The sequence below is a fragment of the Saccostrea cucullata genome, unplaced genomic scaffold (genome assembly GCF_032062105.1).
Source record: "Saccostrea cucullata isolate Sc308-1 unplaced genomic scaffold, CSIRO_AGI_Scuc_v1 ctg856, whole genome shotgun sequence".
NCBI classification, from domain to species: Eukaryota; Metazoa; Mollusca; class Bivalvia; order Ostreida; family Ostreidae; genus Saccostrea; species Saccostrea cuccullata.
In genome coordinates, this window is record NW_026917912.1 from 74,555 (window position 1) to 95,992 (window position 21,438).

General features: G+C 33.7%; 1 protein-coding gene across 1 annotated transcript; it reads right to left on the minus strand.

Moving 5' to 3' along the window:
* Window positions 1-443: 443 nt before the first annotated feature.
* On the minus strand, window positions 444-19,530 carry LOC134261540 (uncharacterized). The gene is made up of 8 exons (XM_062743994.1): window positions 19,517-19,530; window positions 18,918-18,977; window positions 18,690-18,804; window positions 17,177-17,306; window positions 16,904-17,052; window positions 8,753-8,794; window positions 1,093-1,131; window positions 444-951 (listed from the first exon to the last, which is right to left on the minus strand). Exons 1-8 carry the CDS (start codon window positions 19,528-19,530, stop codon window positions 478-480), a joined length of 1,023 nt encoding a protein of 340 aa, XP_062599978.1. The 3' UTR covers window positions 444-477.
* Window positions 19,531-21,438: the final 1,908 nt, after the last annotated feature.

Below are 21,438 nucleotides of genomic sequence, written 5' to 3' on the forward strand. Positions count from 1 at the left end.
AGTGGGAAGGGGCAATAAACATCAATAAAAAGTTGTTTGTCCTTTGAAACAACCCTCCCCCCCCCATTTTGTGTCTCTTGTTAGATACATATCTTTACCGGTATGTACTAATAACAAAGAGAAAAGATTAAAAGTATATGTGTATAACTCTTACTTTGTTTGACGTATCATGATTTTCACACTTAAAAACGAAACCCCTTGCCGGTTGAGAGATGCAAATTTTGACCACACTTAGGGCTTTTGAGCAGCGGAGGATATTGTTCTTGCCACCACTTACTGGGAAACATGACCTCGGTTTATACATCCAAAGGACTGTCACTGTGCTACAACCTTATTCTAATTAAGGTAAGAATTAAGATTCCCTTAGAAATTGGTCCACACTTATGCTGTTAATGAATGAAATATCATTTAAATAAAGAGAGAGAACGCTTTTTTGGAATGTTTAATAATACTGTAATCTTAGCCTTAAGTTCTGAGTCACCTTATAACAACATTATCGGGATCGGTCTCCATAAAACATTGGAATACACTGTATGGTCCTCTGTCCGCTGTTTTAGGATCGGATATCAAATTTCCCGAATTGTCCGTATTTCTAGCTTTTGTCCTTCCAGGTTTATGGGAAAATAAACCATTTTCATCCAATCTGTAAAAGTGGTAATCATTTCCAGGCCATATGACTAATGCAACTAAATTTCCGTTATATTCTTCAGGAAGACATGAAGACGTTGCTACCACTTCAATAAGTCCATCTAGCTCTGCTCCAACCTGTACTGATGGTCCGTCCATGGTTGGGATGCGATAATTATTTGCTCTTCCCGGCTGAGCAAATGTATTTGTTCTTATATTATTTCCGTAATTGTAACAATTATTCCAACGACGAGTAAATGGTCTGTTATTCCACTTCCATGGTTCATACGTCGTTTCAGATGGAGCTTGTTCACATGCTAAGGTCTGTAAAAGCAGTAACTTGTATCAAAAAAGTGAATTACCCCCTATCTTTTAATTACATATCGATTAAGTAGATCCCATCTGACATCACCGAGTTAAACAATTTTGTCTATTAAAGTATTCGTACTTGTATTTTTTATATACCTGGTTAAGTGGTAGTTTGTTTGATTTTTCTTGCAGAACCTGAAAAAAAAATGAGACAAAAGTGTTAAATGTTTACAATAATCCCTCGGTATTGAATCCTTCAATTATAGATTACTTATTATACATTTATTGACATGGTTCTAGCTATAGGTCAACATGCATTTTGTCGAACACTAGAACCAAACTGTTTTTCCTGGGGCCTACCTTGTTTTATCTATTTTAATTGTAAAACTATAATTTTTGAAATTTTTCTTTGCCAAATGATAGTTGACAACTTAATATATCGTATATATTTACACCCAATTACTTTTGACATAGGTTTACTGAGTTTTCTTTAATATATAATCATAAAAACTCCTTGGGATAAATATTTTCAAACTATTGAAATCATTCTCAAACCAGAGGCCCACGGGCCTTATAAATCACCTGAGTATCATGTAACAACTTTCCAACAATTGAATCTGGTTCGTGTTTTGAACCAGAGGCTATGAAATTCACACTTTTGAAAGAAACGCCATTGCTTATCATAATTATACACTTAGAAAAAAAGTCACGTGACACGGAACAGGGTGGACGCTTTATCTGTTCTTGTGTTTTTTTCGGCATTTTTTGCCAAAATCTCTATTTCTACACACTTAAAATCTATTGAAAGTGGCGTAGGAGAGTTTTTGGCCTGTGTATATATGTTCATTTCATTTGGATTGGATATTATATTCGTTTTTTGTGAATTTTTTGTGTGTGTGAATTATCTGATACCTTGGTGAACACTCTTCACCCCTTGATCGCTTGTATTACCTGTATTGCACAGCGAGGTTTAAACTCCGTCATGGGTGATCGGACAGAGGAACGTACGATCAAACCGTTATATTTAAAAGACTCAGAAATTCAATGCTCGGATGATGGCAGAATAACAGACTTCGACTTAATGGACTGTATCACGAAAGTGGTTGGAAATTCCTTGCATTGTCTACAACTTGACCGGAATTTGTGGAGAGTTTACCTCAGTGATAATGCCAGTAGAGAAAAACTTTTAACAGAGGGAATACATATTCAAAACATTTCTATTTCTTTCTTTGACACAAATCCTTACTCGTCAGGTAACCATAGTACCACAGAGAAAACTTTGAAAATCAGATTATGTGGCCTTCCCCTATCTGTAGACGATTCAGCTGTTCATGAATTACTGGAAAAACTTGAAGTCAAGCCTAAAAGTAATATTCTATACGAGAAAATTCGCCACCCGGTTACAAATAGGATGACTAGTGTACTAAACGGGAATCGGTTTATTTACATTGAGCCTTAACCCGAAGAAAAGTATCTTCCCAGGATCAACTACTGTGCGGGCCTGCGCTGTCAGATTTTCCATTACGGTCAGCCTAAATCCCAGAGGAAACTCACATGTACTAAATGCTGGGCAACAGATCATACCAGGAGGTACTGTAATAACGCCCCACGTTGTAAAGTGTGTAAACAGGAAGGGCACCAGCCAGGGGATGAAAAGTGTGCGTATTATCAAGTCCAAGAAAACGTAATTGCCTTTAACGGAGAAGACAACGTGCTTTCTAATTTTTTCCCTTGTGAATTAAATATTTATGGAATAACGCATAAATCTGCGGAACATGCCTTCCAATACACAAAGGCCGTTAGATGTGGCGATCTCGAGTCAGCCAAACTGGTTCAGGAGGCCAGAGATGCCCTATCAGCCAAACGGTATGGCGACAAGGTCAAACCCAACGAGCAATGGTTTGAGACCAGGGAAACAGCCATGACCGAAATAATCGAAAATAAATGTGTACAAGTCCCAATGTTTCGGGAGAAATTAAGATCGGTTAAGAAGGACATTATATTCGCCGAATCAACCTACAATGACATATGGGGCACTGGTTTGGATAAAAAAGGTACGGAGAACACCAAAATTGATTCCTGGCCTGGAAAAAACCTACTTGGCAAAATTATCAGTAAAATCGGCAAAAAAATACGGAAACGAAAAAAAAGTGACCAGTGGAGCAAACCAAAACAGAAACAAAAACCGAAAGTTAACACCAAACAGCGAGACATTGCACAGATGTTACATGCTTTAAGGAATCAATCGGATTCTTGAATCCATGTCAGGTTTTGATGAATCATCGGACTCTGATTCAGACGACCCGGCTAAGAAGGACAAATAAATCAAAAACTGTGTAATGCTCGAACGTCGCAGGACTTTGATTCTCGATCAGCGGACTGGAATGAAATGTTACGGTATTTTTTCCTATAACAAATATATGCATTTGAATATTAATTCTTATGGAAAAATTAGAATTTATCTCAGTTAATGTAAGGGGTTTAAATACCCCTGAAAAAGACGTAAAATTTTTACATGGTTGAAAGAATGTAATATAGATATCATTCTGTTGCAAGAAACACATTTTTTAGAAAAAAAATGAATCTGTATATAATTTAAACTGGAGAGGAAAAACATTTCACGCATATAGCGACTCTGCATTCAGTAGAGGCGTGTCTGTTCTGTTTAACGAAAAAATAGATGTTAACATAATAAATGTCAAAAAGTCTATTGATGGTAGGAAAATTCTGATAAATCTTGAAATCGAGGGTAATATTCTTACAATAGTAAATATATATGCACCTAATGAAATTAAGAAGAGGTGTGAATTTTTCAAAAAACTTAAGAACTTTATTTCAAAAAATTGTGTCAACGAAAATATTATACTATGTGGAGACTTTAATTGCCAGATAAACAATATTAATAATGTAGATAAAAGTGCAAATTATTTAAAAGATTTGATAAGGCATTATAACATGGATGATATATGGAAAAAACAAAATCCAGGTATGTCAGGTTTCACTTGGTGTGATGCAAAAAATGATCCTAAAAGTCGAATAGATTATGTTTTTATAAATGATTCTTTTTATTATAGCATAGCAGATATCAAGGATTTATTTTGCAAAAAATGAACAAAAATCAATAAAACAAAAGATAAGAACACTAGAACGCGAAATTGAAGATATGGTAGAAAATTTTAATTACAAAAGACTGAAAACTTTAGAAGCGGAATTTGACGCTATTTATGACAAAAAATCTAAAGGTGCGCAAATAAGGTCTAAAATTAAATGGATAGAGGAGGGAGAGAAAAATTCAAAATTCTTTTTAAATTTAGAAAAACGCAATCAATCATCAAACGTAATTAAAGAAATAAAAACAAGAGAAGGAAATAAAATCAGTAAAACTAATGCCATTTTAGGTGAAATGTATTCTTTTTATAGCGAACTATATACTAGTAAAGAAATTTCAAACGAAAAAATAGAAAAATATTTATCTGAGATAGACGATATCCCTAAATTAAGTGAAGAAGATAAGATATTGTTAGAAAAATTTCCAACATATGAAGAGTGCAAGGAAGCTGTTGATAGCATGAAAAAAGAAAAATCACCTGGACAAGATGGCCTTCCTAGTGAATTTTATCAATGTTTTTGGGAAACACTTGGGCCTTTCTTTTATAAAGCACTTAATGATATTTTTGATAAAGGTGAATTGTCTTACACACAGAAACTTTCTATTATATCACTGATCCACAAAAAGGGTGAAAAAGATAATTTAAAAAACTATAGACCGATAAGCTTAACAAATACAGATTATAAAATTATTGCCTTTGTCTTTGCAAAGAGATTACAAAATATACTATATAAGTTGATTAACGAAAATCAAACGGCTTACATAAAAGGGAGATATATCGGTGAAAATGCTAGCTTAGTACTTGACGTTTTTGAATACTGTGAAAGTGAAAATTCAGATGGTATATTACTTTTCTTAGACTTTGATAAAGCATTTGACTCGGTTGAATGGAACTTTCTTTTCCAAGTCTTAGAAAAATTTAATATTGGCAATAGTTTTATAAAGTGGGCAAAAATTTTATATACAAATCCAATGTTTAAAATGAAAAACAACGGCTGGCTTTCTAAAACCAGCGAAATGACGCGAGGAATTAGGCAAGGCTGTCCTATTTCCGCTCTCTTGTACCTATTCGTCGCAGAAATTTTGGCTATTAAAATAAAATGTGATACTGATATAAAAGGCATTACAATTAATAATTATGAAATTAAAAACATCCAACATGCAGACGATTTGACTGTAGCTTTAAAAGACGAAATATCAATGAAGCGAACTCTGGATAAATTACAAGAATTCTGTGAACAAGCGGGTTCAAAAGTAAACATGCATAAGACAGAATGCATTTTATTAGGGGAACTAAGAAATTTATATGATGAACTCTACGGTATAAAAATTACGAATAAAGCAGTAAGATGTTTGGGAATATTCATAGGGCATGATAAGGAAGAATGTTACAATAAAAACTGGATGAAAATTTATCACGATATTGAAAAACTTTTTGAATCTTGGAAAAGAAGAAAACTAACGCTATTTGGTAAATCATGTATAGTTAAGACACTTGCTATATCTAAACTTACATATGTTGCCTCAATACTAAGTCTTCCTGATAATGCTTACATTAAAAAAATACAACGTCTAATTTATAACTTCATTTGGGATAAAAATGAACGAATTAAAAGAAACACGCTTATAGGTAGAATTTTAAAAGGTGGACTCTCAATCGTTGATATTGAATGTAAATTAAAAGCCTTAAAAGCAGCTTGGGTACCTAGATTGTTAAAAAGCAAAGGTATTTTGTACAAAATTTTTGATGGTTATTGTAAAAAATCAAATTTTGAAATTCTCTATGTGTTAGATTTTTCTGATAGAAAAGTAGAAAATATGGAAAAATTAGAGAAACTACCTAAATTTTATCAACAAATGTTATGTTGCTTTAATGAATGTAAGCCCTGTTTTTTGAACAAAATGTCTTCCGATAATGTTCTTCGACAGCCGATATGGAACAATTGTAACTTTGTTTATAGGGGAAATACATTATTTTTTAAAAACTGGATAGCCAGTGGGATTTTGCATGTTAAAGACTTATTTGACGATGATGGTAATTTTAAATCATTGTTAGATTTTTCTAATTGTATAAAAAACAAGTCAAACTGGTTGTGTGAATTTAAAATTCTTTCTTCTGTTTTCAAACCTTTGCTACTAAAGTATGATTTTTCAAATTGTAAGTTTGTTAACATAAGATACAAAAATTATTTTCTTTTCTACACAGGACAGGTTAATATCATAGACCAAAGATGTAACTTTTTTTATGACAATCTTGTACACAGAAAATTTTGTAAACCATGTTATCAAGTAGTTTTAAGCAACGAATTCAGTGTCGAACCTTCAGAATGGAAAAATATATATCAATGTAAATTATATGACATACCCGATAAACAACTTACAGAATTCAACTATAAACTTTTAAACAATATTCTTTGTAATAACTTGTATCTCAGTAAATGGAAAAAAGAAACGAGTAGTAATTGCAAATTATGCCACGTGAATGAAACTTCAAAACATCTCATTTTTGAATGTAAAAATGTTGGTGAAATTTGGAATAGATTAAGTTTGTACCTGAAAATAGATATCAAATGGAAACATGTAATAATTGGATTTAGCTCTGAGCGCAATAGAAAAATTGTATCACTCAACACACTCATCTCATATGTTGCCTGTAGGATTTACAAATATAAGATGTACTGTCGAATAAATTCCTTAGATGAAACTAGTTATAACATCTTTAATCACGTTAAATCTTCAATTTTTTTTCTATGCTTCCATTCTAAAAAAATTGAAATCACTTGACTACAAACTTTTTAAAAATTTTGCATAAAATTGTCTGAAGGTAATATTGTCATATTGTTTGTAATGTAATTTGTCTGTTATATATATTTCACTGTTTGTTTGTATGAAGAATTGAAAATAAATAAATATAAAAAAAAAAAAAAAAAAAAAAAAAAAAAATAATTATACACTTAGCATGCTGACTTTGGTTACTTAATACCCAGAGGTAGATCAGATTAACAAAGAGAAAATGCATTTCCACTGTATAACCAGTTGTGCACCCCACCCCATTGGAACCACTGAACGTGGGGCCACTATTTCAAAAATTTTGAAAATTTTATCATAAATTTTTTTCACCATAAATGGTTTATTCATACCAAAGAGCAGATTTCAAAGCATTATTTTATTCCAGACTCTGTAACACCCCCCTCCCCCCTCTCTCCGATACCCTTGACCCATGCAGGGGGCATGAAATTAACCATTTTGCTAGAGATCTCGATGCAATTTTCTTCATCATAAATATATATATACTTAGATCATTGGCATAATTCCCAGGAGCAAAAGAAAAGATTTTCAAAGAATTCATGCATTTTCACTATATAATCATTAGGGCCACGCTCTAACACCAGAACCCCTGATCCAGGATCCATGAAATTCAAAACTTTAGAAGAGGCATCCTTCCTCATCATAACTATGTACACAGTTCATTGGTTTAATACCCAGGAGCAGAGAAGATTTTTAAAGAATTTATGCATTTCCACTATATTATTGATAGAGCCACACCCTAACACCAGAAACCCTGATGCTGGGGCTATAAAATTTACAATTTTGGAAGAGAGAGCCCTATTCAATATGACTATATATTGATTAGTTTATTAAATGCCCAGGAGCGGAGACGATTTTTAAAGAACCTATGTATTTTCACTATATTATCAACAGAATACCACAACCCTCAACCCAGGGGCCATAAAATTCACAATTTAGGAAGAGGCACTCTTGCTCATTATAACTATATACTTAGTTTATTTAATACCCAGGAGCAAAGAAGATTTTAAAGAATTAAATGTATTTTCACTATATAATCAAAAAGACTCCCCTTTCACCAAAATCCCTGACCCAGGGGCCATGCATTTCACAATTCTGGAAGAGGCACTCTTGCTCATTATAACTATACACTAAGTTAGTTTGTTTAATACCCAGGACCTGAGGAGAAGATTTTCAAAGAAAGAATGCACTTGTACTATATGATCTTTAACGTTCTACCCTAACACCAGAACCCCTGACCCAGGGGCCATGAATTTCACAATTTTGTTGGAGGACTCAATGCTGACTACAATTATGCCAACAGTTTGACTGCTTGATGTCCAGGAATAAAGAAGAAGATTTTTAAAGATTGCGTTAATTTTAGTAGTTTTGACCCCACCTCTCGGGCCCCAGGGTTGCAGGGACCATAAAATTCCAAATTTTGGTTTCCCTTCACCCGTAAATACTGTATATCAAATTTGGTTGAAATTGTTTAAGCGGTTTTAGAGGTTTTAGAGAAGAAGCTAAAAAAGTTTACGAAAACGACAGACAGATAGCAGTAGATCACCTGAGTTTACTGAGGTGACCTAAAAATCAAAATAATTATATTTTAATTTCGGAAGTTTCTATCCAGTTTTACAGGGGTTGATTTGCTTGTTATCCATATTTATAAGAAAATAAGTTGTTGGTGTTTGGAGGAAATGGAGAAATTTAAGACTTGAAGATTGTTATGTAGCAGAAGTATATGTGTGATGAAACATGAATATTTAAATAAAATACACTGCTTCAAAATGATAGTTTCAAAGATTCGTAGGAAGGATACGAACCGTTAATGACTTAGTATCTATGTGATTATGTTGTTTCATGCATTACCCGGTATTTGTCTTTTTTTCTTGGATATATATGTAAAAAAAAAATTACCAGTTTTTCACCATTTCGCTTGGAATGTATGGCCTCCCGAATCTACAAATATAGTGTCATAATGAAGGGTCACAAGATTAGTTTATTTTCTGAGATAATTTTGAAATCAATAAGTAGTCGGAGCTGAAAGACGTTTATCCAAAGTAAGTGTTTTCAACATCTATATACGAGTTAAATGAAACAAACGTGACACAATTTTTTAAATAGCAGCAAATGAGATTTCATTCATTTAGCTACCTACAAATGTTATCAACAACATACTTTGTTTACAGAAGGTAGAATTAAAAGACAGTCATCGATTCCATTATCATTCGGAAAACTACTGATTTTTTTTAAATTCAAATGAAATACATACATGTACGAGTGAGATAACAAGATTTTGCTGTTTTACGTGCATTCGAGATTTTTTTCACACAAAAATATACAAATAAAAGTACCTTGTAAGAGAAAAACTGACATCTTACAAACGACTTTAATAATTTTTCGGACTTCAACTCGCATGATATGAAGAAAAAACTGTCTGGTACTTGATTATCAAATGAAGATTGGTTACTAAAAATTGAAATTTCTGTGAAAATCTTCCAAAACGCTTCTCCGCCTACAGTTTTGGTCTGATTTCAACATGAAGACTACACTATGATACATATTTTTTTTTATTGGTTCTGTTCTTGATTTTGATAAAAGGTGTTTCCATGATTGCTACATTTTTTTAATTTCTGTGAAATACTTTTAAAGCGCTACTCCACCTTTAGTTTTGTTCTTATTTTATTATAACTTTGCACACAACAAGACTGCACTAAAGGATACATTATTCTATATATCGGTTTTTGAGTTAAAACACGTGCAAAATGCTACCTTGTTATAAGCAAAAACAGTAGAGTTACAGTCTCGTCACTTGAGCTGAATGTCCGTCCTTCTATAAAATTTTCACATTTCGCAGATCTTTTCAATAGATCTACCTCGGGTAAAGGAAGAGAAGCAACTTTCAAACCAGAAGTCTCAGTCGAGATTGTAGCTCTACTATTAAAACAAAGGAAGAGGAAGTAGCAGTTGGGAATTGAAAAATTAAAACAGCAATGAATAGAAAAATGATCCTTGCCACTCATCAAAATAAAAACCGATGCATAGAATTATGTATCTTAGTAAAGTCTACTTGTGTGCCAAGTTATATTGAAATCGGACCAAAACTGTAGGTTGAGTAGCATTTGGAAAGAATTTCACAGAAATTTCTATTTTTAGTAACCATGGAGACAACGTTCATTGAAATCAAAAACCGATGCACAGAATTATGTATCTTAGTGTAGTCTACATGTGTGCCAAGTTATATTTAAATCAGACCATAACTGTAGGAGGAGTAGCATTTTAAAAGAATTTCACAGAAATTTCTTTTTTTAGTAACCACTGCAACACCGTTCATTGAAATCAAAAACCGATGCACAGAATTATGTATCTTAATGTAGTCTACATGTGTGCCAAGTTATATTTAAATCAGACCATAACTGTAGGAGGAGTAGCATTTTAAAAGAATTTCACAGAAATTTCTATTTTTAGTAACCACTGCAACACCGTTCATTGAAATCAAAAACCGATGCACAGAATTATGTATCTTAATGTAGTCTACATGTGTGCCAAGTTATATTTAAATCAGACCAAAACTGTAGGAGGAGTAGCATTTTGAAAGAATTTCACAGAAATTTCTACTTTAGTAACCATGGCAACACCGTATCAAAAACCGATACATAGAATCATGTATCGTAGTGTAGTCTACTTGTGTGCCAAGTTATGTTGAAATCGGACCAAAACTGTAAGAGGAGTAGCATTTTGAAAAATTGTTTACAGACAGACGGACGGATGCATTACTATTGCATAAGCTCTTCTGGTCTCTGACCAGTAGAGCTAAAAACCAGAAAAGTTTTAAAATGACTTTTGAATTTTTAAAGTTTTTCTTTTCAAAATTATATCCACCGGATGAAGAGTAAGGACACAAGAATAGATCATATTCTACGAAGAAATTTATACTACATTCTATATATGCATGAAAGTCATTAATTTGTGTAAAAATTAAGATTTGATAGAAATATATATATATTTTTCCGTGAAAGATGTTTAATTTCATGGCCCAATGAGATGAGTTTGTGAAACACTATACGCCCGGCGCTATAGGTAACAGTCAAGGGCACTGAACTTGGTGTCAGTTGAACAAACTTAAATAGTGGAGTATGCATACCAAATATCTATCTCTTATGGTTAAAAAATTATAGCGAGAGTTCGAAAAAGCTATTTTTAGTATAAAGGTCAAGGTCACATGGTCATTGACCTTTGTATTATTTGAAAGGGCATAATTTATTGACAATAGACAGACAAGACAAAAGCAATACACGCCGTAATCTATCCATCCGGGGGCATAAAAATTCATATTAAACGCATCCAATAACTGCTATGTGTTTGTGAAATACGTGAATATTAGGAACAGAGAGAAAGTTCTCTGGTTTCCGAATATTGATTGATTGATAATATGTTGATTAACGTCCCTTTTGAAAATTTTTCACTTCTATATAGAGACGCTACCACTTCATAATCGCAATCGACAAATATTGCTGGCTATCATGGATGTTATTGTGTGCCTTGGACAGCAGAATCCTGCATTAAGAGGGCTGGGGTGTCGCGGTCATTTTTAGACTATATCGATCTCCTTTAGAAGAAGAGCCCCATATGAAGACATACAAAAATGGTCAAATTTTAAAACAAACGTGTGAAATTCTTCTTTGCCGAATGATAGTCGACAGCTTAAAATACCATATATAAACCAGTTAATACCACTTATTTAAAGACTGTAGCTTTACTGGTTTGTACTTACAACAAAGGATGAGAAAAGAAGTCATTGCAATCAGACCAAAACTGTAGGAGGAGTAGCGTATTCAAGGAATTTCACAAATTTCTATTTTTAGTAACCATGGCAACACCGTTCATCGAAATCAAACACTGATGCACTAAATTATGCATCACAGTGTAGTTGACTTTTGTGCCAAAATATATTAAAATCAGACCAAAACTGTTGGAGGAAAAGCGTTTTAAAGGAATTCCTAAGCAATTTCTATTTTTAGTAACCATGGCAACACTGTTCATCGAAATTAAAAACGGATGCACAATATTATGCATCTTAGTGAAGTCTACTAATGTGCCAAGTAATATTGAAATCAGTCCGAAACTGTTAAAAGAATAGCATTTTTAAAGGAATTTCACAGAAAATTTCTATTTTTAGTAACCATGACAACACCTTTCATTGAAATCAAAAACCGATGCCCCATATTATGTATCTTAGTGTAGCGTACTTGTGTGCCAAGTTATATCGAACTCAGATCAAAACTGTAGGAGTAGTATTTTAAATGAATTTCTAAGCAATTTCTATTTTTAGTAACACCGTACACCGTAATCAAAAACTGATGCCCTATTACAATGTATCTTAGTATAGTCTACTTGTGTGCCAAGTTATATCGAAATCAGACCAAAACTGTAGGAAGAGTAGCATTTTGAAAAATTGTTTACAGACAGACAGACGGACGGCCACCTTACTATCGCAGAAGCTCTTCTGGTCTCTGACCAGTAGAGCTAAAAAATATGTTATTTCTGATAGTTAATTTGTTGACCCAATGCTCCTTAAGAGGATTGGGATAAAGCACCGAAGAGAGAAGAAAGGAATTGCCAATATTTTGTGGACTGGAAGTCTCAATTTGACAAAGTTCTCCTGGATCATCTAAACTCCCAAAGTCCCTGTTATTGATCACAAAAATTCCAGAATGAAATTATCTGTTGTTGTGAAACAGAAATAAGAAAGAAGCTAATAACCCTTACCTTTTTTGCTGTTTTTATGGGGCGCCGTTTTGGTATTTACTGCCAAAAAGTGATATAATGATATCACCTATTCAAATAGGTGATATCACCTATTGGATTTGAATTGGTGATATCACCTACTCGAAAAGGTGATATCACTAATTCGAATAGGTGATATCACCTTTTGAATAGGTGATATCACTTACTCGAATAGGTGATATCACCTATTCAAATTATTTACGAAATAATAACAGCTCCCAAGATTATAGGTCCCTTAATCATATTTACTTTCACTACCATTTTATAACTCATTCTAGGAGACAATAGATTACAGTTTTGCATTTAATTTTAATCAACCCCAATAGAAGATTGTTTTGCTCACAAAGTAATCTATTTCACTTTTCTATCATGTAAACTTACAGAAAAAATTGGAAAACGCAAGAAAACTGGGTAGTCCGAATTTTCTAAGTTCCAGTGGTAATCTATATATTATAGGGAGCGTTCATTATTTATTGTAAGAAATTCAAATTATAGGTGATATCACCTATTCAAATTGAATAGGTGATATCACCAATTCTAATAAGTGATATCACCTTTTCGAATAGGTGATACCACCTATTGAAGATGAATAGGTGATATCACCAATTCGAATCGGTTATATCACTTTTTGCCAGTAAATACCAAAACGGAGCCTCATATGTTTGCTGTGATGAAATCACTGATATTTGCACTAAAAGAATATTTATGTGTATATGTACGATTTGTTGAAGGTTCGTTCATCAGAGAGGAATTCATAGGATTGATCGAGGCTACTAAGACAGGTGCAAAAATTATTGCTCAGAGAATACCGTCAAGCAAGGAACAGTGAGGTCTGGGAATTGCAAAACTAAGGCTATGATGGAGCCAGTGTGATGACAATCTCCCATGCAGAGTTGTTCGTTCCTCTCTCAGAGCTCACGTCAAGATTTTTGACATGACGTATGATGGAGCCAGTGTGATGACAATCTCCCTTGCAGAGTTGTTCGTTCCTCTCTCAGAGCTCACGTCAAGATTTTTGACATGACGTATAAAATGTAATATTTGAAGGATTTTTTTCAAATAAAATTAATAGTTCTGGATTGATATAGTAAATATTTATTTCAAAACTCAGACATAAGTATAGAAATTGAATAATCATGAATTAAAACAAACGCACTATTTCGCGTGTTTTTCACTGTGTTATACGCGAGCCAACGACAAAGGTTAATGTATGAGCCGATGGTACCGTAGAGAGTGATGTGAAGAGTGGAAATGTCCCGAAGTGCAATCAAGGATAAGGGAGGTGTCCGCAAAAGCAGACTATGTTCACTGTCGATCGCACAATTTAAATGTAGTTGTAAGAGAATAATTCCATTCCCATTCGGAATATCATCGATAGTATCGCGCAATTGACTTGGTTTGTTTGCACCCAAGCCAATCGCAAAATTTTTAAAAGGATGCTATGATGAATGACTCTGACTTGCTACAGCAATACATGTATTCATTTTGAGTTTTCGAAGTTAATTTTAGAAAGTTAACCTAATGAATTAAAATTCTAAAACTAAATCATTTTGGAAAATTAAATTGTTGAACCACGGACAAACCAGTACAATGAAATAGAAAAACCAATAAATAGACTTATATGTATCTTATGTAGTCTATTTGTGCGACAAATTATATTGATGTAGGCGGAGTAGCGTTTTGTATTGTATGTATAAAAAAGAAATTTCACCTTTTAGCTCTACTGGTCAGAGATCAGAAGAGCTTATGCGATAGTAATGCGTCCGGCGTCCGTCTGTCTGTCTGTAAATAATTTTTCAAATATAATACATGTACTCCTACAGTTTTAGTCTGATTTCATTAAAACTTGGCACACAAGTAGACTACACTAAGATACATAAATCTGTATATCGGTTTTCGATTTCCAACGGTGTTCGAACGTGGTTACAAAAAATAGAAATTTTTGTTGAATACATTCAAAATGCTACTCCTCCTACAATTTTGGTCTGATTCCAATATAACTTCGCATACAAGTAGACTACACTAAGATACTTAATTCTGTGTATAGGTTTTTGATTACAATGAACGGTGTTGCCGTGGTTACTAAAACTAGAAGTTTCTGTGAAATATTTTCAAAATGCTACTTTTCCTACAGTTTTGGTCTGATTTCAATATAACTTGGCATACAAGTAGACTACACTAAAATACATATTTCTGTGTATCGGGTTTTGATTTCAAGGATCAGTGTTGCCGTGGTTACTAATAATAGAAATTTCTGTGAAATACTTCCAAAAGGCTACTTCTCCCCCAGTTTTAGTTTGATTTCAATCAATATAACCTGGCACACAAATAGACAACATTAAGATACATTATTCTGTGTGTCTGTTTTTGATTTCGATTTCGGTTTTGCCATGGTTACTAAAATTGAAAATTTTTAAAAATACTCGTAGAGTTGTAGTCTTATTGTGGTCTTCCCACAAAAAGAGACTTTATAAAGGATCATTATTCTATTTATTGCTGTTGTAAAGTTTCCAGTCCCAACTGCAACTTTTCTCTTCCTTTGTTGTAAGTACAAACCAGTAGAGCTACAGTATCGACAGAGACTTTTGGTTAATAACCACGGCAACACTGTTCAATGAACTCACAAACCAAACAAAAGAATTACGTATCAAGGCGTAGTCGAAATGTGTGCTAAAGTGTTTATTGAAATCAGATTAAAACTGGAGGTACAAGTAGTTTTAAAAGTATTTCAAAAAAAATTTATATTTATAGTAACTAAGGTAACACATTGAAATCATAATGATCTTGGTATAGTCTACTTGTGTTATATTGAAATCAGACCAAACCTAAAAGGGGAGTATCGTTTTGAAAAGTAAAAGAAATTTCTTTGTTTACAATCAAGAGCAACAGCTGCAACACTGATCATCAAAATCAACAAGAGGCCTACGGGCCTTATAGGTCACCTGAGTATCATGTAACAACTTTCCAACATTTGAATTTGGTTCGTGTTTTAAACCAGAGGCCATGAAATTCACAATTTTGAAAGAAGCGCCATTGCTTATCATAATTATAAACTAAGCATGCTTACTCTATTTACTTAATACCCAGAGGTAGATCAGAATAACATAGAGAAAATGCACTCCCACTTCAAAGCCAGTTGTGCAACCCACCCCAAAGGAACAACTAACCATGGGGCCACATATTTCAAAATTTTTGGAAATTTATCATAAATGGTAGATTAATACAAAAGAGCAGATTTCAAAGTATTTATTTATTTTTAGACTATGTACCCCCCCCCCCATACCCATGACCTAGGGGGCATGAAATTAATCAGTTTGGAAGGGGCACTGACTTGCTCATCATAACTTCATATACTTGGATCATAAACATAATACCCAGGTGCATAGGAAACAATTTTCAGAGAATTAATGTATTTTCACAATATAATCAAAAGAGCCCCCCCCTCTATGAACCAAATGGCAAATAAATTTGGTTGAGGCATTATAACTATATACTAAGTAAGTCAATTTGATACCCAAGAGCTGAGAAGAAGATTTTGAAAGAATTAATGTATTTTCACTATATAATCATTAGAGAACCGCCCTAACACCAAAAGCCCTGACCCTGGGGCCATAAATTTCACAATTTTGAAAGAGGCACTCTTGCTCATCATAACTATGTACTTAGTTTATTTAATACCCAGGAGTAGTGAAGATGTTTTGAAGAAATAATGCATTTTCACTATATAATTTATATTGCCCCACCCTAACACCAGAACCCCTGCTTCTGGGGCCATAAAATTCACAATTTGGGAAGATGCACTCTTGCTCATCATAACTATGTACTTAGTTTATTCAATGCCAAGGAGCAGAGAAGAAGATTTTCAAAGAAATAATGCATTTTCATTATATAATCTATTTAGTCCCGCCATAGCACTAAAGCCCCTGGCCCCAGGGCCATGAATTTCATAATTTTGATAGAGGATTAAATGCTGATTACAATTATGCAAACAATTTGACTGCTTGATGTCCAGGAGTAAAGAAGACGATTGCATTAATTTTAGTGGTTTTGCCCCCCCCCCCCCCCCAGGCCCCAGGGGGGCAGGGACCATGAAATTCACAATTTTTGTTTCCCTTCATCCATAGATGCTTTATACCAAATTTGGTTGAAATTGGTTCAGTGGTTCCAGAGAAGAAGCTAAAAAGGTTCAAAAGTTTAATGTAAATAGGTTAAATCAAATATTATTTATATATACTTAATGACCTTGTAGTACTGCGAGGTAATGTAATATTATAGAGGTACCTTCTGCCGGCAGTGTTGCTGTATGTCTCTTGATATTGCACTCCACTGTAGCAGTTGGTGTTCAATCGTTATGTCAGATCCTCTTGCGACCAACCTTGTTTCTGTTGCATTCTCAAGGTCATAAATCGTGAACCCGCGGTATCCCAAAACTTTGGAAAAAAAATAATGAGCTATAAAGACAAGCTTTTGGTTCCATAATCTGTAAAACTACTGTAGTTTACTGTGTTATGTAAGGGTGTAATTTTCTAATCTATTGCAGAGATCAAAGCGTACCGCTGGGCAAGGCAGATTGTATCCAAAGGTCACTTGAGGCTAACATTCGTTGAACTGGTCTTTTCATCATTCGGACTATGGGATTTGGTCGTCCGGAAAAGATATTAAGCTCAACTATTACGGTCTCATTCTATAAAAATATGACAATAATACACATTACACTCATAAATCTTGACTTTCAAGTGACTTCTAGAATATTTCAGAGAGAGATTTTCCTTCTTTGCAGAAATTACCAGTACCTAGCATACTAAAGAAACTTAAATCTCCGAGAAGAGTTTGAGTAAGTATTCTACTAACTGATTGATTGTATGCTGTTCTATTTGACGTTTGAGAATTAATTACTTATATAGAGACCTTAGCAAACACCGATACGGGACATTGATCCGCCACTTGGTAAAGAACAGTTGCTACCTAGGTATATTTTATCGACTTAGATCAGTCTTTAAAGCCCTTCACCGTTGCATGGTGATATATCTATTTGAGTAAACAATCGTTGAATGGGATGTAAAACAACATACATGTACAATCAATCAGGCCAGGGGTGTCACTTTCCTCCAATTCGGACCGAATATCGAACAATTCCCAATGATAAAAGTGCTATATTTTCCTAAATTCGTACGAATTTTTCCAAACATGCGTGACGAGGTGAAATTGGTTCGTAAACTAAAGGATGCAATACAGGAAGAAAATATTGTCGTATAGTATATCGATGTTTCCTCAGATATTTTTAATCACGATAATACGTCCAATAAAGAGAACTTACGATTGCCGAACGATTTGTAAAGTTGTTCTTAAATATTCTATAATTTTAAGAATCGGTTCATGTTTAACATATTACGAAAATTCAACTACATGGATATGTATTCTCTGACTGAACTATTTATAATATAAATAAAGCTGAACACGACTCGTAAAAGGGATGTGTTTGGATTCTCGCTATATTGTCTCGCGATCTGTACTTTTCCGATGGGCCGATTTTTTCAACATGGCGGATGTACATGTATGTTTTCACCACGTGTAACAGTATGATGACTTCCAAAAAGTGTTCACAAAATGGAATCCGTTTTCGACAGATTAGATAAAGGTACTTCCTCAAAAGTTATTTGTCTACCACAAATTTGATGTAAAATACGTGATACGTGTAATTCACCGTTCACAACAGTAATGAGCACTTAATTTTTTTGCGCCCTTTCACTTCAAGCAGAACCAATGCATTGACCCTATTACGCAGACGTAATGCTATCTCACGTGATTTCCTTGGTATGATGACGTAACAGAAGATGTTGTTAGAAAATATCGCACAATGCTAATTAATGTCGACAATAAAAACAGTCAAAGCAAATTAATGACATATTCAATGATATATTGCTGTCGGTGTAAATGTGTAAACGGAATCTTCTGTAGAAATTCACTCGGAGTTTGAGATTCAGAACTTCAACAAAAAGAAATTTCTGACTGTCAATCTCTATTGCAGTCATGTTCAAAAACCTCTTGTCAAGACACAGTGGAGCACACACTGGAGATTGGCATTACAGAGTCTCAGGATTTCAACATGAAATTGAATTCTGATGTAAGTATTCCTGAAGATGTCTAACAACTTAGTATTGACTGTGTCTCGGATATGGACACTGAATGTAGAGAAACCAATAAAATGTCTATCTCAGTAAAGTACGAACTACAGCTCAGCAAAAGGAGATTAGGTTTCCTTGTGATTACACTGAGTTTTGGTCAAAACAAATACATCCGAGAGTAAGAGTCTATTTGTGCATTCAGGAATACAGCGTAGTGACGACCCGGGTTACTGAAGAATCATGACAGTTCAGAAAAACACAATAAAGATTGTTACAAATCAAAGTCAATGTATAAATTTCTGATGGACCAATATATAACAGTGGAGAGAAGTAAAGCACGATTCGATTTGCTAATGAACAATTTATGAAGATTTTTTCAGTCAACAAAACTAATATCTCCGAGGATGGAATTGGAAATATGATTTAACTTAGCTTTAATCTTCGTATTTTCTTTGCGATCACGTGATAAATGCATGTTATAATATTCATAAAAAATGTGTAAAACTTAAAAAAACCGACCTTTTTTTTTTAAATCAAAATATTCCAGCCTGGTGTGTTACTAAACAACACACAGCAAGAAAGCATGCAGTTGTGACATAGAAGGCAAATAGCTTTATGAGGTTACAAAGCGATTTCCTTATTTGTAGATTTATCTCGGATAAAACCATCGAAAAAAATATATATTTCGGTACATACAGGGAAAATCTAGACCTTCGACGCCAAAACGTAATTTTATGAGACAAATTACACAAAAACACACTTTTCTTACCTGAGTTTGGGCATCGTTTTTCTTGAAAAGGGTTAAAATAAAAATAAGGTAGGTGAAATGAAGTTTACACATATCTTCTGTGGAGTCGCCGAAGCTATGGTATACAATGACAACTAGCTTTGTAACATCATGCCGGACTTCTCTTAATGATTAATTTAAAATATTCATACATCGGACCTTGTTCTTGTTCATTTTAATGTACTTCTTGCGTTGTCAAGTGCAGAAAACAAGATTTTACATTTATAAGATCTTGACATTTTTACATCATATGAAAGGGACGAACAATTTTGCGTGATGGGGATTTCTATTTTTAAAGAGAAGTAGGACAGAATATAATTGAAATAATTACCCGATCGTCACGCTCCCTGGTAGAAGCGTTCCGAGAAACGTCATAACACTGCACTTAACAACCGAACTTCGTTAACGCCTCGTTCTAATGATGATGAATTGCATTGTGAAAAACTGATTATGTTTCAAAGTAAAAAAAAAACTCTTACGAGAATGTAGCTCTACTGGTGTGAACTTTTAACAATGGAGGAAAAAGTTGCACTGAGACTTGAAACTCTGCAACAGCAATAAAAGGAATAATGAACCTTATTTTTATATTTGTCTCTTTTTGTGGAAGAATTTAAATTTAAAGTTAAGAAATTGAAAGAAGAGTAGCCTTCAAATTTAAAAGTATTTTCAATTTTAGTAACCATGGCAACATCATAATCAAAACAAATTTTAAAGACAATGTATTGCAGTCTAGTCACCTTGCATGCCAAATTAAATTAAAACCATTCCAAACTGTAGGCAAAGTAGTTTTCTGAAAGTATTTCACAGAAATTTTTATTTTCAGTAACCATGTCAACACCCCACCGTCCATCGAAATAAAAAAATAAACAGAATTATGTATCTTAGTGTAGTCTACTAGTGTGCCAACATATGTTGAAATCAGATTAAAACTGTAGAAGAAGTATTTCGAAAAATTGTTTACAGACGTACGGCGGACATTTTTATCGCATTAGCTCTTCTTGTCTCTGATCAATAGAGCTCAAAACAAAATTATGTCAATAAGATAAACAGTTCAAGAAAAGTTTGAATTCACAATTATTTAAAATCATTTTTACCGATATTAAATCAATATTGTGATGTCGTGAAGGTTAAAGAAGATATTCTGAGGGCATTTATAAGTGATTCTCATTATTTATAAAGGGACGAAATCCTACAGGAATAGGCCGAGTATAGCTTCTTATAACTTCCGTAGGTTACATGTAAACGAAGCAAACATGTACCACGTGATATTTTTTTTCGGCAAAATGTGTTAAGCCCTTTCTCCATTTTTAAGTAAAGTTTGCTACTTTGTTCAAATAAATCCCTTTTATATCATGGAGCGATGTGCAGTAAAACTCAGTTAGTACGAACACGGATATTGCGAAATCACGGATACAGCGAAGTTATCTTGAATCCCCAGCTATATAATTTTAACGATTTTCTCATGCGGATATAACGAATTACGGATATAGCGAAGTAATTTCATAGGTCCCAGTGACTACGTTATAACCGAGTTTTACTGTAATAACAAATTTTGTTCCTAATTGCGCATCTAGACATATTTTTGGCATATCTTAGAAAATTTTAATATCAGATTAATATGTCCCATTTTCAAATCACATGAATCCGATTTATTAATAGTGAAATAGTGTTAAAATATGTGTCAAATCAGTGAAATTTTTAGTATACTACTCAGATTCACTGTAGAATCTGAATTAAAAAAAAACTGCAAATAACTCCAAATCGATTGATGTCATTTGAGTCTAGCTTAATCGGAGTCGGAAATTAAAAAAAAAAAAAAAAATCCCAGCATCAGCTAACAAGAGGCCCATGGGCCACATCGCTCACCTGAGAAGCTTTGATCATTCTGTTCTTTACCAGATTTC